This window comes from Spermophilus citellus, assembly GCF_964194105.1.
Source record: "Spermophilus citellus genome assembly, chromosome: 16".
NCBI lineage: Eukaryota > Metazoa > Chordata > Mammalia > Rodentia > Sciuridae > Spermophilus > Spermophilus citellus.
The window spans coordinates 42716090-42733395 of NC_138196.1; the positions used below are offsets into that span (position 1 = coordinate 42716090).

The 17306-nt window shown below is 38.7% G+C and overlaps 1 protein-coding gene across 7 annotated transcripts in view; it reads right to left on the reverse strand.

Moving 5' to 3' along the window:
• DLC1 (DLC1 Rho GTPase activating protein) overlaps nt 1–17306 on the reverse strand; it is a 391806-nt gene that overhangs the window by 123044 nt on the left and 251456 nt on the right. Inside the window, exon 6 of one of the 7 annotated variants that reach the window (XM_081269386.1) lies at nt 10453–10512. The exons of the other annotated variants lie outside the window; for them this stretch is intronic. Coding sequence (XP_081125512.1) covers nt 10484–10512 — 29 coding nt within the window. The 3' untranslated portion in view covers nt 10453–10483. Of the gene's footprint in view, nt 1–10452; nt 10513–17306 lie in introns of those variants that run through there. 7 annotated transcript variants of the gene reach the window in all.

A 17306-nucleotide genomic window follows, 5' to 3' on the forward strand; every position in this document is an offset into this window, starting at 1 on the left:
ATCACAATTTTGAGGCCAGCTTGAGCAACTATCTCAAAATAAAAATTAGAAAGGGCTGGGGGGTTTAGCTCAGTGATACAGCACCCATGGATTCAATCCCCACAACCGCAAAAAAAAACAAACAAACAAACAAAAAAAACAAAAAAACACAAAACAACAACAACAACAATAACAACAAAAAAACAGGATAGACATTTCTTTGGGAAAAGCATACAAATAATCAGTAAGCATGGAAACATGCCCAACATCATTAGCCATGAATACAAAATGGAAAATGCAAATCAAAACTGACAGATACCACTTTGCATCCACTAGCATGGTTATAATAAAAAAGATAACAGCAAGAACTGGTGAGGATGTGGAGGACCTGAAATGCTCCTGCAATGCTGGTAAAAATATTAAAAGGTGAAGCTGCCTTGGAAAACAGTTTAGCCGTCCCTCAAAAGAGTTACCATATGACCCAGGAATCTCACTCCTAGTGTATACTCAAGAGTAATGAAATTAGATTTTCACACAATTACCTGTACACAAATGTTCATGACAACATTACTTATGATAGTCCAAAAGTAGAAACAACCCAAATGTCCATCAGTTGATAAATGGCTAAATGTGGCAGGTAGTGGTATACACTTGCAATGGAATATCTTGTGACTATGTGAGGAAAAAAATATTGCAGATTACAACATTCTGAACCTTGGAGTATTATATTAAGTGAAAGAAGGCAGTCATGAAAGACTACACATTGTATGATTCCATTTATATGAAATAACTAGGAAAGGCAAATCCACAGAGACAGAAAACAGATTAGGAGCTGCCTCACACTATATTGTGGGGCAGTTTGGGAAAAATTGGAGAGCAAATAGAGTTTCTCTTGGGGTGATGAAAATGTTCTAAGATTGCACAACTCTGTATACTATTCTTGAAGGGTGTACTTTAAATGGGCAAATCGTACAGTACATAAATTATAACTCAGTAATGATGGAGGGAGGGAGAGGAGAAGGAAGAGGTGGAGGCTGAAGAAAAGAAGAGAAAGAGGAAGAGAGACAAAGAAAATTCTCCTTTTCCTGGATTATAAATTTTATATAACAATTCCTCGGGGAGAAACAGGTGATTTTACAATGAACTAAGAAACTCTTACTTCCAGCCTGATAAAGAGAACCTGGCTCTCAAAACTCATGATAAATTCTGGATACGTTCATTTCACTCAAATTGGTGATCTGTAGCTATTGAAAACATTTACATCTTAGACCACCAGATGGATTAGTAAAATGAATTTGGTCCCACGTGGACCCAAGAACCTAATGGCCAAAAGCTTTGATGTTGTCAAACAACTAACCAAATAACACGTTGGATAAAAAGAAAACAGATGTATGGACACTGGGACAGAGGGAGGCTTTGATCTCTTCTGTGGTTGCTGCCTGCTCATAAAGGACACTGGGAACTTTGTTGCTCTTTCTAATGAGCCTTTCCTACTTTATTAGGTTCACTGATTTCATGCACACCAAACAGGCGGGAAACGGCACTGCTTTCTAAGAAAGGACTTTGATGTTTGACTAATACCAGCCAATAAAGCTTTTCTTGCACTCCCCAGCCAGTAAATCGTGATTATTGGGTATCTTCATAAATACTATGTTCAGTCTTTGCTGGTGTGAGCAGAGGGCAAGCTGAAAGGGGTCACAGCCAAGAGTCAAGAACACCTGGGGAGTCCTACTGGGTGCATGAGAAAATTGGCTTTTGCTAGTTTACTGCATTTCCCCACCAAAAGTCATTGTATGTTTGTTTCATGATACAGATAAAATTGAAAAAGTAAATGGCAAAGGAAGATCAGATGGCAATAAATCCAGGGGAGCTGATATCACTCTTCCTCTTTTAGGTGTGGTACTTGGGAAGGAGAGAGAGACTAAGTGGAGTGGACATAAAAAGGGCTTCAATCTAGATACGGGCCTTTGCTCATGGAGAGTTTGGGATTTTTTTTTTTTTTTCCACTTTGAGAAGAAGCATCAGGTCAAAGTGTATTAGGCATTTGTCACTTTGCTTTGTGGTAGGCCACTGTGTCACAAACACACATGGCTAGCTGCTGGGAGAAAAAAGAGAGCTCCAGAATCATGGGCTAGTGCTCTCAGCACAGGTAAAAGTAGAGCTGCTCTGTTGCAGGAGTTGTGGACTTTACAAATAAGTGTCTGACCTTCAAGTTGTTGAAATTTTTGCTTTTACTGCTGGATGCTATTCCATTTAAATTCTGATAGGAAGATGCAAAAAATGAGTGTTTAAATTGTTGTTAACTGGTGGGTATAATTGCCATGTTATATTTAATGTTTTTCATGTGTCACCAAAGAGCATTACTCCTGGAGTCAAAGGGACTTGGTCAATAGCCTCATTTACTAATGAGGACAGCATATGGCAAAACCAATATTAGTGGTTAAACAGTATCATGAGTGGGAATGGCCATGCTTAAAGGTTGGGAAATATAGCAGCCCTCACTAGTTCAATGACATGATCTCTGGAGTCCCTATATTCCTGTATATTTTGAATTTTTAAAATATACAAATCAATTGTTCCTTCCTAGTTTATAAAAATAATGCATGCCCTAAAAACTGTAGGAAAATTAAAAAATACAGAAAAGCAAAGAGTTGGAAATTTCTTTCATTTTTATTGGTCCCTGACTTTTCACAATCCTGTACACTGTAAGTTCAAGATTGTTAGAGCAGGGACACATTGCAGCAGTTATCTTTTCCAATTCTCTGATTTAACAGATGAGGAGACTGAGATATAGCTTTTCCAAACTCACAGTAAACCAGATTAAGTACAGTGTGCATCTGGGCAGCAAATTCGTTTTAAAATGTACTTTATTTGTGAAGGCATGTTTTGATCTTTATCTTGAAAGTACTCTATGAAAGTATAAACTTTGAGTTATGATGTCATATGTAGACATGCTGAGTTATAATTTGAGCCCTGGCAGATATTTATATTGACTGCTGTGTTCAGGTTTTGGTGTCTCCAGAAAAGTACCAATAAGGCAAGAATCTCGGCATATCTGGCATATTAATCTGGCCCACAGTGTTTACTTTTCCCCACCCTAAGACTCTTTTAATGGCCATTTGTGACTTCTTAGTTCTTTGGTTAGTGTGGTGGTGTCTGTTCTCTGAAATAAGGAGGTGATCCTATTTCAGCTGGCCACTGGTGTGGGAGCAGACACAGTATGGCATCAGTGGCATCATTAGTGGAAGTGGCCAGGCTTAAAGGGTAGGGAACAGATGCTGAAGTCTGAGGAGGGGATGGTGTGTGTGGAGACAGCCCAGCTTTCTCCATAGTCGATCACACACACACAAAGTAAACAGGCAGTGATCCTTACTCCATTCCTCGGAGGATCCAACACAGCCTTACAGAAGTGAGAAGACAGCGATGATTAAGAGGATGCTTCCCTATGCCCCGTATTCATTCCAAGTGACATTAATGTTGCTTTGGCAGTTTCAAGAGACTGATGTTTACCTCATCATTTCTGGAATTTTAATTCACATAAGAGTTATTACATGCATCAAATACCATATTGCCTTAGATACAATTTTTTAGCAATGGCTATGTATCTCATATATTGTCCCCTAGATTTTTTTTCTTTCTAATCAGAACTAAAATAAAGATCTTCTGTTTGTTTGCTTTCCCTAAATAAGCAATAATATTTTACAAAGAAATGATGACATATTGGAAAAACAATATGAAAAATATACACTTTGACTACTATCAAACAGATATTTTACAATTCTGGTATACATTTGTGCCTAATTCCTGGCCATCATTATCCTCATTTCATATATGTTTTATGATATATGTGAAAACATATTTATACATATTTATGTATGTATACACACATACTTTCTATAGTGAACAAAAGAAAAAAAATTCAGTATTTTTTTAGTATGCTTTACCCTAACAGTTAATCTTTTTCTCATAAGGTATTTTAAAAACTGAATATTATTTTTCATGTTTTGCTCCCATTATGGAGCACATTCCACAGAGGATCGTTTGCTCAGGAAAAGAATATATTCCACAAGAATTTCAAATGAAGGTCCTATAATCTCACAATCAGTATGTGAGACTGCAAGATCCTCATCTTCTACTATGTTGCTTCAGTTTCAATATGATATTTAAACATGTAAGCGAAAGTGGAACAATTTGGCTTGTCATCTGGATGTTTTGTTAGCACAATGTTTTGATACTTAGGCCTGAATTATTTGTTTCCATCCAGCTGTTCAGCATTAAATAAATATAACCTTCATATGTCATCAATCTTTACAACAAGAAAGTCTTAAATTGAGGGTCTGTTGGCAGGGAGGTAGATTCTATTGGTTTATCATCTCTCTGTGATGCTAACATAATAATATCAACTGCCTGCAAAGTCTTGACCACTCACAAGCTATAATGATTAAATTTATTTCTTATTTTTTCCTTTTTCTTTCTTATTTTTAAAATAATGGAGAATGTACAGTTCAGGGTAAAACCTTCAGTCATGCTGCAGTTATTTTTCATTTAACTTAAATGTCCTTTACAAAGTTGACAACAGCATGCAATTATTTTCAAATTAGATCCTTCATCCACTAGTTGAAGTCAAATACAGGTTCCATTAAAACATTTGGAGAATAGTTAGGCAATTTAGAGTGGATCTATTTCAAGCCTACCTCCTGTTTAAATAAGTGTCATCTTCTAATTCTGATGGGGTTCCAGAAATAAATTTTAATTAGGGCTTAGATTTTGGCTATGTTATTAATTATGAAATAACAGCTCATGAAGACAAGTTCTGCAGATATGGAAATCTGTAAAAGTTATTAAAAATGAAGAGAATTGTCATTTGGCATTACCACCCCAGAGGGACACAGTCTGAAGTGGTATGACATCTTTGCTTGGTTCCTTCTCTAAACATTGGCCACATAAAATAAAATAATGGTGTGTGCAAGTTTTATTTGTTCAGTGATTACAGGAAGATTGAAGAATTAAACTCTGAAGTCACAGTCAGATAACACTCACAAATGTTGAAATTTGAATTTTGTGGGAATTGTTTTGGCATGGGGTCTTGGCAAAGAAAAGAGAAATTTGTCATAAAAAACAAAAACAAATGATTTGTAAATCATATTACTTTAAAAGAAGCCAAACCACAAAATATTTTGAAAACCTTAGTAAAAACACAAGCAGTTAAGACTGAATTCTGGGGTCTATAGCCCCTAGTCTTTTAAGTCTTTCTCTTATTTGGCTTTTGTTTATTAGCAGCCAATTTAGTTATGATGGCTGCTATCTTTTGATTATTTTTACTATGAGACAGTCTTATATAGTAATTTAATAATGAAAGCATGTTTGGATTTGCTTGAATTTTTATAAGTGTATCCGTTTAGCAGTGAAAAGCTGGTTGGGAGGCAGTTAAAAATATCTAATTATCTATTTCTTAATTTTACAGATGAAAATGAGCTACCAAAATGTCATTTTTGACAATGGAGTGTGGTCCATGGGCCAAGGACAACCCTGAAACATTGATAGTTATAAGATGAGATAATAACTCTGAAAGCTGACATCCCTTGCATTTGGGATGTTACCAGGAAGATGTGGACAGAATTCCTTGCACTCCCCTTAGGGGCTTACGGTCAAGAAGAAACTTTTAAATATTCAATATCTTTAACTTTTATCTGTTCTCATCTTCACAGAAGGACAAATTTCTTCTATGAGTGATATTCCAAATTTACATATACAATTGATCTTCTGGGTTAATTTCTATCAGAAATAGAGGAGACAGAGAGGGGAAGAGTCCCTTAAACTAAACTTTAACAATAATTAATCCAGAGGACAACTGAAGATTTATTTTTTTTCCTTAAGTTAGAAAGATAGTTAAGCCTTCTCCAGAACCATTCTTTTGGAGGGTATTTCCTAAGAAATGGAGCCAGATGGCCCATCTTCACCCACCAGAGCACAGTAATAAGTTAATTTGAACAAATTGTCACATACACATTCAGTCATGGTGACCTTTAATTTCTAACAGCTTTAAAAGCATCCATTAAAGCAAGAAGGATGGAAAGAACTATAAATAGATGACAGCAGCTTTCAGGAGGACTGTCTGAAAACTGAAGCCTTTGCACTTAATACACAAGACAGTAAGAATCAAGAAGCAGGAGTAGAAGACAACACACACACACACACACAAAAAAAAAAAAATTTAAAAAGCTATTAAGATACTAACCAATTTTTCAAAGCTTTTGTTTATTAGCAGCCAATTTAGTTATGATAGCTGCTATCTGTTTTTTGAAGTTATGAATTATCTATGGCAAATGTAAAATATGCTCAATAAAAAATTTTAAAATTATGTTTAACAGAAAAAGTCACTAACTTATGTAAGGATTAAGAGAATGCTGAAGGCAGACTCTGTTGTAGATTTTTGGTACTGTAAAATGTTGCAAGATCAAGAAATGTATAAATCTGTCTTTAAATATATTTTCTTTTGAGTCCCATGTACTTTTTCAATATTGATTGTTATAGATTCTTGATTTTCTATTGATTTCAAGGACTGGATTTATTGGTTTAGTTTCTTGGTTTTTTAAATCATTCTCAATCTGAGTTGCTTGACATCAGTGAATGGTGTTATTGTAAAATATGTTGACTACAACATTCTGTCTGCTTCTCTTTGTAAACTGATGTTAAAACTGAACTGAAACCTAAAATCCCTAACCCACAAATTAATGTGTCAACATGGACATGTACTTGTTTTACTCATCATAGGAAAACCACCTACAATAACATCTACAGTGAACAAAAGAGAATAGTAATGCATTTGACTGTATTAAACCATGAATTTTTGGATTTTTAAAAAATTTATTGAACTCTGACAATATTCTTGTTATAACTCTGAGAGAGGTTAATCTTATTGTACTTGCTTTGGAGATGGCCCGAGAAATAAGTAAATTAGGACCATTTAGGATAAATGGTGTCACAGGTAATGATTATAACTTTTTATTATGAGTTTACTGAAATAAATAGATATTTAATATTTAATAATAAATATTCAATTATTTTAATTATGATATTTAATAATACCTATTATAATTGTATTTTAATGAATTAATAATATTTATTTCAATATTAGGTCAATATTATGAGGTCAGTCATATGAGATCATCTATCTCTGCAGGGACAGATCTGCCACTTGCCCAAGGAAGGCTTGCCCACGATCCTCCTGGCTTCTAGCAATCTGGGGAGAGAAGAAACATGGGTTGGTCCTGAAAGGGACCTGGCCTTTCTAAAATAAGAAATGAAGTACATACCATGGAAACTTTTCAGATTTCGATTTTCTCTGTGAAATGAGGAGGTAGCTTCTAGACAGCTTCAGGGTCCTTTCCAATTCTAACCTTTCATGATTGTATAAAATTATTCTCACTCAGAAGTCCTTACATCCCTTTCTGATGTTTTGCTTTCTTTTTCAAGGACCAACAGTGCACGGGGAAAGAAAAGTGCGCGCGCGCAAGCACATACACACACACACACACACACACACACACACATACACACAATAATCAGGGGAGGGTGCACACAGTGATGCCGAAGAGGGGGGAACTTTTACTTTAATTACCTGGGACTTAGGACCTTGTTGGTCTTTCTGGCCACACTGGAGAAATAGCTGTAGTATCTCCAGAGTGGAACATACAAGTTTTGCGGGTTATAACCAATAGTTTCTAAATAGTACTAACCTAATACACAGAAAGAAATCAGAGAGAGAAAGAGGGAGAGGGAGAGGGAGAGAGAGAGAGAGAGATGGTTCTGACATCCTTTGAAATAAATAAATATTGATAGGTTTACATTTGTCTTCACTTTCACCCACAATCAAGTTCTTCATCTCTCTCTCTCTCTCTGTATATACGTATGTATGTATCAAAATGTGTTTATAGATGGACATGTAATTTGTTATCTTGAGGGAAATCTAAAAAATTAATCTCTATCTCTATAGACATGTGATAATATGGAACTATTATCTACCAGGTCAATAAACTCATTTTGATCATCTTTCCTCTCGACATGTTATACTTGAATTCTTGTTAAGTCACTGGGAACCTCTATGTAAATCAGAAAAGGTGCCCTCTTAGGAGTCCCTGTCCTGTGAAGTATCAGTACGTTTAACAAATCAGAAAAGCCCTCCCTCCCTCAGGGTCTACTAGCTCCCCTACGGGACGTGAGGATCTGAGGTCAGGCTAGATTTCAGCTCCCAGGTGTCCTCTTGGCTGATGCCTTGAGCGGAGCAGAGCCTGCCAGCTGTGCCTCTGGGTTGCGCAGCAAGCACTGGAAACAGCCTGACTTCCTGGAAGCTCATCAATATCATTCCTCTAAAATGATGTACGTGTGCTTTGAGGTATGCTTTCAGGAGGGGTGTGGCCTTATCTCGAATAATCAGAAGCGGTGCTAGCTGTGCTGAGCCTACTGTGTGCATTGCATTCTGCCAGGGAGGACATGGAGATAGAATGAAGACAGATCCAGGATGAGAGCACACAGTCAAGTTGGAAAGCTGAATCAAAACCAGGCAGCATGGTATGATTAGTAAGTCAGGTTCTGAATATACAGTCACTTGGTGTTCCTCTTTTTTTGTGTTATATACAAAGGAAGTTGGAAAAGAGGATTTTAAGTGCTTGTACCTAGAATAATAGGTTTCTTATCTCCAGTCTACAAAGCGCAGCTAGTAATAGGGTCATCTGGTGTTCACTGTGAAAAAACAATTACAAGTTGTTGGGTGCAGTGGCTAGGGAGGCTTCCTAGAATAAAGGCTTAATTGCATATCACAAAGTGTTAGATCATCAGAGAAGGGTGGGTGTGAGTATTTCAGTATCGGGATCCTGTGCAGGCAGAGGAGTTAAGATAAGAATTGCTATAAGATATATGGGGAAGAGTGAAAAGCCCATGGTAACTAAAGCTGGGTGTTGGGTTGTATTATACAGGGCCAGGCAAGTAGGAAAAGATCAGACTAGGGTCTGTCACTCCATCCTCTCCAACTGATCATAGGCACGTAACTGCCAAGCAAGAGGTCAGGGAGGCATGTTGGATCCGCACCTGTGGAACAGCCTTCTTCAGTGTGTAACACATTCAGGGACTAAAGTAAGGATCCAGGACAACATCATACATGCCCTAAACAACCAAAGAAACAATTAACCAGCTCAGACTTATACACACGCACACTCATACCTGGGCAGAGTCTCAAGAGGGAAGCAATCCGAATGTGTAATCTCAGGCCATGTGCCATGTTCTCATGTTCTCCAACTTCAAAGGAGAATCCAGTGAGGTCCAGTATTAGAAAAGCAGAGTTTTCCAGAAAAGTGTTAAAATATTGATTCTCGCAGAATCGCAGCAACCCAGAGAGAAATGTACTGCTCAAACAACAAAACAATTTACAAGGTGACTTGAAGTCAGTCAAGAGAGAAAGCAGAGTTTAGGACGTAAGCCAAGGAAACTTGCATTTCTGTAATGCTTGGCTTGATGCCAGTGATAAACATTAACGTACCCCTTCAGCCTCTGCCCGCTGGAGAGGTATCTAAGTGGCCACTGTGCTCTCTAAACACAAATAATCTTAATCTTCAAATACACAGACGCATGGGAACAAGATTAGAAAGACTTTGTTTCTTAGCCCTTTATGGAAACTTCCAAAGGAAGAAACTTCAACCTACTATGGAAGTTTCACCTGAAGGAGGAGATGTGTCTAGAGATCTGTGTGTATCTCTTTGCAGATTACAGAACAGGATTGCTCTTTTCCCACCACAGTGTCCTCTAAGCCACAAAAGCTTTGGAATAAGTAATGGGCTTAACCCAGGTTCAAAGGTGAACAAAGGGCTGGTAGTTCAAAGGAAGGTAAAAATGACCCTCATCTGTGTTGTGTGATAGTCATGTGGCTCATCTAGTGGTCCTTGAAATCATTTTAACTTTGGTGGAAAAAAAAGGATGCACTGATCAATCAACAATGTTTTTTTGTTTTTTTGTGGGTTGTTTTTTTTTTTGGCTATTTCAGATAATCAAGCTGTTAATAGTTGATTTCTATTTAAATGCAGATATTCTCTTTAATTTGAAACTATCTTTGCTCTAAGAAGATCCCCACATGTACACAGTTGGAACTTTCCTTGGGGACACGTGCTACCAACACAGATGGAGGCTGTTTGAATGTGGTTCCAAATGTCAAGTATTAAACTATGAGTCGTGTTCATTAGTTTTAGGCTCCTTGCTCTTGTCAGATTCAGGATGCCCAGAAGGAAAAGGCAAAGAAGCCCAAAGAAGGAGTAAGACAAAACAGGAATAAGCCTACCAGGAGAGAGAGGGAGGAGAGCTGGGGCAAAAAGGAGAAAACAGTGGAGTTTTTTATAAATCTCAAATTCATTATACAATTCAAGTTATATTCTTGCATGGACTCAAGGTCTAGCTGAGAAATAGTGCATTTCAGTCAGGGGACTTTAGGAAGTCAAATTATGGATTTATACGATCTTCATAGGCACACTTTGAACTTCTCTTCACCTGAAATAAAAGCAGATGTTTAGAAACTATTAGAACAGCCAGAAGGGCTTTCAATAAACAGTTAAGGAAAGGCCACTGAAGAAGGTATTATTATGCAAATATCTACTGCAAACACCTTTAGTGTGAACAAATGGGTAGCAGTCTCACATGGATGCAAGATTTTCTGTGCACACTTTCTAACCTGATTTGGGATATATTTTTTTTTTCTTCTGGTTTCCTTTTCTATGGCATTCGGGTTTTCCATTTCACTGTACCTTTTTTAAAAAAAATGTGTTTGATATTATAGATCAAATGCAATGGTAGGCCATAAAAAGAAGATACCTGCAAAATTAATATTTTGGTCAGAGTCTCTGTAGGTAGCAGAGAAAACATAAAGAAAAATTTTTTCTCTTCCCTCTTCTCCCAGCCCCCACTCCTATCCCACAAGTCCTCTAAATGGCAAAGTAACAGTAAGAAAAGTGGCAGTGCTTTCAATAGGGACAAAGGACATGAGCTGAGAATCTCACTGCTGTGGTGACCCCCAGTTGGTAAGGTCTTCTTCAGGGGGACCCTGCTGTTCTGTTAGGAATCCATAGGTATTAACACAGTGCTATCTTTTAGGGGCCAATTAGCCACTTGGAACATGAAGACCCTGGGTGCCTTTTATTTTATCTTTTAGCAGGCTGCCTTTTGGTCCTTCACCATGCTTCATTAAGGGGGTGAAACTCAGATCTGTCCATTTGGCTCACTCTTGAGAGCTCTGATGAAGTTTGCCTGGGGAAGGCAACTGCAGTCCCTGAAGGGAGAGGTGAGGATTATCCATGGATTAGGATTATTTAAACCAGGGAATTTCAGCTCTTTTTACTAGACAGGCCCCTTTTACAGGATTAAAAAATTTAAAAAGGTGTGCACCCCAATATGACATTACACTGTTAGTGTCTGTTAGGCACACACATGCTTATGTGAGAAGATTGTTCATCTTGTCTTCTTAGACTTTCTGCTCACATTCTCTGCCAATTCCCCTTGGAAAGACATCTTTCCTGCAGCATCAGTACTCTGAATTCCTTGTGATTCAGACCCAAGTAAAGTAATGAAGTCTTGCAGAAGGAGCCTGGTGTCTATCACCCTTTGGAAACTGTTCCTGACATACATACGGATTGTTGAGATGTTTTAGAATAATGAATGTTAAACATTGAGGGAAAAGAAAAAAAGAACACAATTCTTCCCCACTCTTCTATAAGTGTTTTTATTTGTGAAGGCTTGCATTTGGAGATGGCTAATGGTTTCCTTGCTCAGTGATTTCTTGCTTAGTGATGTTCAATGTACAAAAATCTGAAGGAATTGAAATTAACTGTGTGAGTTCCTGAGATTAGAGAGAGTATGACCCTAACATGATTTTAGCACTCTTCTTGCCTGTTTAGGGAATGAGACCAAGGATTACCATTTCAGAGAGGAAGCTGAAGGCATTTTGATATCAGGAACAATTTCAAAAGCGTGCATAGTACCAACAGGACAATTTTGTTTTGTTTTTATTTATTTATTTATTTTTTGAGTTCTGTATTTACTTGTTCTCTTTGTTGATTGTCCTAATTTTTTTCTCAGTATTTGGGCTCCACTTTCAATAGATAAACCTTGTCTTCTTTTTCATTCAGAAGATTGAGGCCATCAGATATGAAGTATTTCAAGTTACTGGCAACATCTGCATTTTTGTGGCCAAAGGGAGAAAAAAATCTGTCTTTCTCATGCTCTTTTGGGATAATCTATCTCATTTGTTTCCTGTTTGCTGATGACTTCCAAGTGGATATCTTCTGCCCTACCTTCTCTCTCAAGTTTAGACTCATTCATGTACCTTCTCGCTGGGCCTAGACACACAAATGACCACAGGAACCACATAATCCTGGTTTCCTCCCTACCCTGTTTCCATTTTGAAATTTCCCATCTCAGGGAATCTCCATTTCTCTAAGCATCCAGAGTGAGAACCTGATAGCAACCTAGACTTCTCCCTTTCTTACAATCCACTCACCCAATGAATCCCCAAGTGCATTATTTTACTTTCTAAACATTTCTCAAATCCCCCTTCACTGCCAAGTGAGCTACGCTTCCTTCATTCAAGTTCTCTTAATCTTTCAACTAGATGTCTGCAGTGACTCTTAATGACTCTCCACTCTCTAAGATAAGGTCTTTGCCTTTGCCTGCTGGTAGGACATGCAAGACTTGAATGACATTCATGTTCTTCCACCTCCACATCCATCTTCTACTTTACTGTACTGCACACACCTAGTGACTGCTTTTGTTCCTGCTGTTTGGAAACTCCTTCCTACTTCTCTTCATCTGATTGACTTTAAGCCACCTTCCCTGCGGCTTATGACCAAGCTAAGTATCTTCCCCTGTGATCCCATTGTGACTTGGTCAGACCTGTTTTTCTTCACCTGTGTGTTATATTATATTGTAATTACCTGTTAACTCTGATGCCCTCCCTCACTTCTCCCCTGGTTGGATTTCCCATCCATAAATCCTGTTGAGCAGAGAGCTACAGATGGCAGTCTCCTAGTTTCCAACTATGTTCATAATAAAGATGCTCTCAAAAATATAGTATAGTAAGTATAGTAAAGGCAGTGGAGTAAAAGTATAGTAAGGCAGTTAGTTGCCTATTTTCTGCAAGACCACATTCCATCACCCGACACCCACTTGCATACCACTGCCACACTCATTTCTTTATCACATTTATCTGAGTTCCTTTTTAAATATTGGGAGGTATTCTGGAGAGTAGAGCTGTGTCCCAGGACCTAGCACAGTACCTGAGACGTATTTATAACACCTGTCAAGTGAGTCAAGCAGAGTTATACCACCAATACATCCCATCATTTAGATCATAAATACTGTTCATTCCTGTTTTGTTGTCAGTACGGTGCCCCACCTAGAAGTGGCCCTGGATTGCAAAACTCTAATGAACAAATCCCAGACTGAGTGTCTCTCTTAAACACAGGCCGAAACAGACACCTCTGTTAACAAGCATACCTTCCAGATATCCTGTGTCCTCCACCACCTTGCAAGGAATTCACCTGCTGCCCAGCAAGGGACATTGCATTCATAAGTATTTAATGCATGACCACTGAAGATATTAGAGAGAAAACACAAGCATATTGCTGAAAGGATGGCAAGGATTCATTCTTTGGTGGGATGCCAAGTGAAAGTCAGTTCCAGTTGGTCCATTAGCAGTGAAAACTTCAGCCACTGCCAAACATTACTATCTGCTTGTGCAATTTGGCACAGTTGTTTCTAGGTCAGAATTACAACTCACAAGGCTAATATGGCCACTAGCATGCCAAGCAGCCTCAAGTGCAAAAGACACCAAACTTGTCCAAGAGCAGGACACGATACACAACTATAGTTACTACTAATTCTTATTTAACATTTCCAAGGTACCAGGTAGCTTTCTCAGTGCTTTAGTTATGGTGACTCATTTAATCCTCATGACAGCCTATGTGACAGATGAATTCATATTATCCCCACTTTATTACAAATGAGGAAGCTAAGGGAGAGAGAGGTTAAGGAATCCATCCATAGTTACCCACATTGTAAGTGTAAGAACAGGGATTCAATCCTTTAAGTCTGTCTCCAAGATCTACACTCTCTATGGCCATTTGACAACACTTCTATAACCTCTATGCCTAACTGCCCTCAGAGGGTGCAAATGCCTGTTTTGGAAGATGTGTTTGAAATATGACCAAAGAAGTGTAAAGAATAGACAGGCTTTATCTTAAAGGCTAATTATGATAGAATTAAGGCTCCTAATAGTGCTAGAAGAAGTTTCTAACCAAACTAGGTGATATTTTGCTAATATTCTGGGTACCCTATAGTAGTACCTAGAAGTGCTTGAAGCTAAAAGCATTTTATGAACTGCATTCATTTCAGTGGGATGTTGTGAAGTGCTTGAAGCTAAAAGCATTTTATGAACTGCATTCATTTCAGTGGGATGTTGTGAAGTGCTTGAAGCTAAAAGCATTTTATGAACTGCATTCATTTCAGTGGGATGCTGTTTGCAATGCATCTGGAAAATAATTAGCTATAGTTTCACAGTAGCTTGAGATCATGCATCTGCTCCCCAGAATCATTATTTACAAAGTAAAATGCCAATCATTTGGCACTGAGGCTCCTGGCAAAACAGGGACTAAAAGTTGGTCTTGGTCCTCAGTGTGTATTTGCACAGAGCAGGTGCTCAGGGGTAGATGGATGATGTCTTACATCCTGTTGCTCAGTACTTCCTTCCTCCTGTTCCTTTGTGTTTGCTCTTCTCCTATCTCCATTCTCCGTACCCCTCATATTCTTTCATACTCTCAATATTTGCAGCAGTTTCTGCACCCACTGGTCCTAGTGGAGACCTGGATCCCCACTTAGCACATCTCTTCTTTTGCAGCCTTATCTTTTTTCCATATCCCATTAAGTTGGATACACAAAGAGAAATTTCTCTGAGAGGCTGTTTCTTCTCTTTTCTTTTTTTTTTTTTTTTTTGGTACTGGGGATTGAACTTGGGGATACTCAACCACTAAGCCACATCCCCAGCCCTATTTTGTATTTTATTTGGAGACAGGATCTCACTGAGATGCTTAGTGCCTCGCCATTGCCAAGGCTGGCTTTGAACTCGCAATTCTCCTGCCTCAGCCTCCTGAGCCTCTGGGATTACAGGTGTACACCACCATACCTGGCTGAGAGGCTGTTTCTTAATCCTTATTTTTCATGACTTTTGAGTTGAGGCCTCAATCAATCTCCAATTGCTTTTTCTTCTCATTAAATACTTGACTCTAGTTCATACACTTCTATTTCACTCCAACTCCAGCAGAGGAGGCCAAGTCCCTGTAGAAACCTTCCCACACTGTAATCCTTCACTCCAGGACTATCGCTGGGCCGCAGCCCACATCTTTTACAGGCCCGGAGTGCTTCATTCCGAAGTTTTCAACTCCAATGCTGCCTCCTGATCCCATCTCTTCCTGTCTCTCTCCCTCTGCAGACTCAGTCTTTCTCTTAAATACAGGCAGAAACAGACACCTCTGTTACCCACCTTTACTTTTGATATGTATTTTCAATTCCTGGTGTTTCTACTGCCTCCAACCAGGGAAACCAACAAGTTGAATGAAATCTGCAATCCACCTTTTCCTTTTCAATCCACCTTTTCTCCAGCAGGTTATCACCCAGCTCCATTTATCACTGCTGGGGAAAGCCCTCACTGTATTGCAGACAGGAACCAATACCCCACACTTGGTGGATGGTACTCATCCTTGGACCTCTCCCTGTCAATTTCTCAGTGATTTATCTAAACCTTCCTCATTCATCTCCAACTCTGACTCATTTTTAACAGCCTGTATTCTCTAGCCTGTATTAAGGATGTTGAAGACTATCAGTTAGGATAAAGCTCAATGCTATGCTTTGGATAAGTGTCCCCCACAAACCCAGGTGTTAAATAAAGTCTTGGTGGTCATCCTGCAGTGCTATTGCAAAGTGGTGGGACCTTTAGGAAGTAGGGCCTAGTGGAAAGAAATTAGCCCTTGAAGTGGATATTTGGACCCTGACTCCTCCTTTCCTCTCTCTTTGCTTCTCAGGTACTTTGAGGTGAGCAGCAGCCTCTACTATCTCACCACAGGTCCCAAAGCAATAAGCCACCCAACAACAAACTGAAGCCCATCAAACAAACCTATTCCTCTTTTAAGTTGACTTGTCTCAGGCATTTGTTACAGTAACTGAAAGCTGACTAACACACTCCCAGCCACTCCCTGCCAAGTCATCTACTGCCACAACAGTCTAGTGAATCTATCATTCTCCAGAGAGAGATGCTTCTTCCTAGCAAGACCACCCTACACTTGTACCTTCCTCCCAGGCTTCTGAGCTGGTACCTTAGCAAATTTCTTATCCCTTTCTCAGCGTTCAAAAGGGTTTTTTTTTTCTTTTTCCTTTCCTCCTCCATTTTCTTCCTCTTCTTCTTCCACTCCTCCTCTTCCTCCTTCTGCTTCACTTCAACTTCTTTTCAGCTTAAATACATACTTAAGACTCTCATCCTGATTAAAAAACCAAACAACCCAATCCAAAATAACAACAACAACAACAAAACATTGAACAGAAAATTAAAACATACTCCAAACCAATGCTTGTCCATTCCAAACTATCCCCATTTAGCATTCTTTATTCTTTTCAGGCAAATGTCTTTAACAAGTTATCCACTGACATCATTTCTTCAGTCACACACGCAGTGACTTCTTGTCTTTCCACGTGCCATTTACTATCCCTGAAATATCTGTACCCTCCAGGCTGGGCTGGCTCCTCTCTCTTGAGGTGCTCTGGGACACTGTACTCATCTCCATCACCGAGGTCTCCTCACCCTGTCTGGGCGCTAGACAATGAGACCTTTCAGAGTGCGGAACACGGCATGTTCACTGTTGTGTCCCCTCCCCACTGCCTGGCACAATTATCTGGCAAGTGAAGGAGGATAAATATGTGTTTGTTAAACAACTGTTTCCATCAAATCATTCTGTTCCATTCCTACTGCCTCTTTATTGCTTTAATATAATTTGATTATTTTTGATCCAACATATTGCTGTTCCCTGCCAAAACAATATTGTTTCCATCTGCTTCACTAAGTTTCTGTCATGACTTTGGAGAGTTCTTTGTAGATTTTCCTGGTTGAAGTCATCTAGCTGGTCAACGTGTGATTTCTTCACTCACATGTTTTCCTCCAATGACGAGACCTCTAGACTAGTAAAAACTTAAAAGGTATTTTCAGTCCAAGATCAGATGGCTGATTTTTATTATTCAAAGTAAGCACC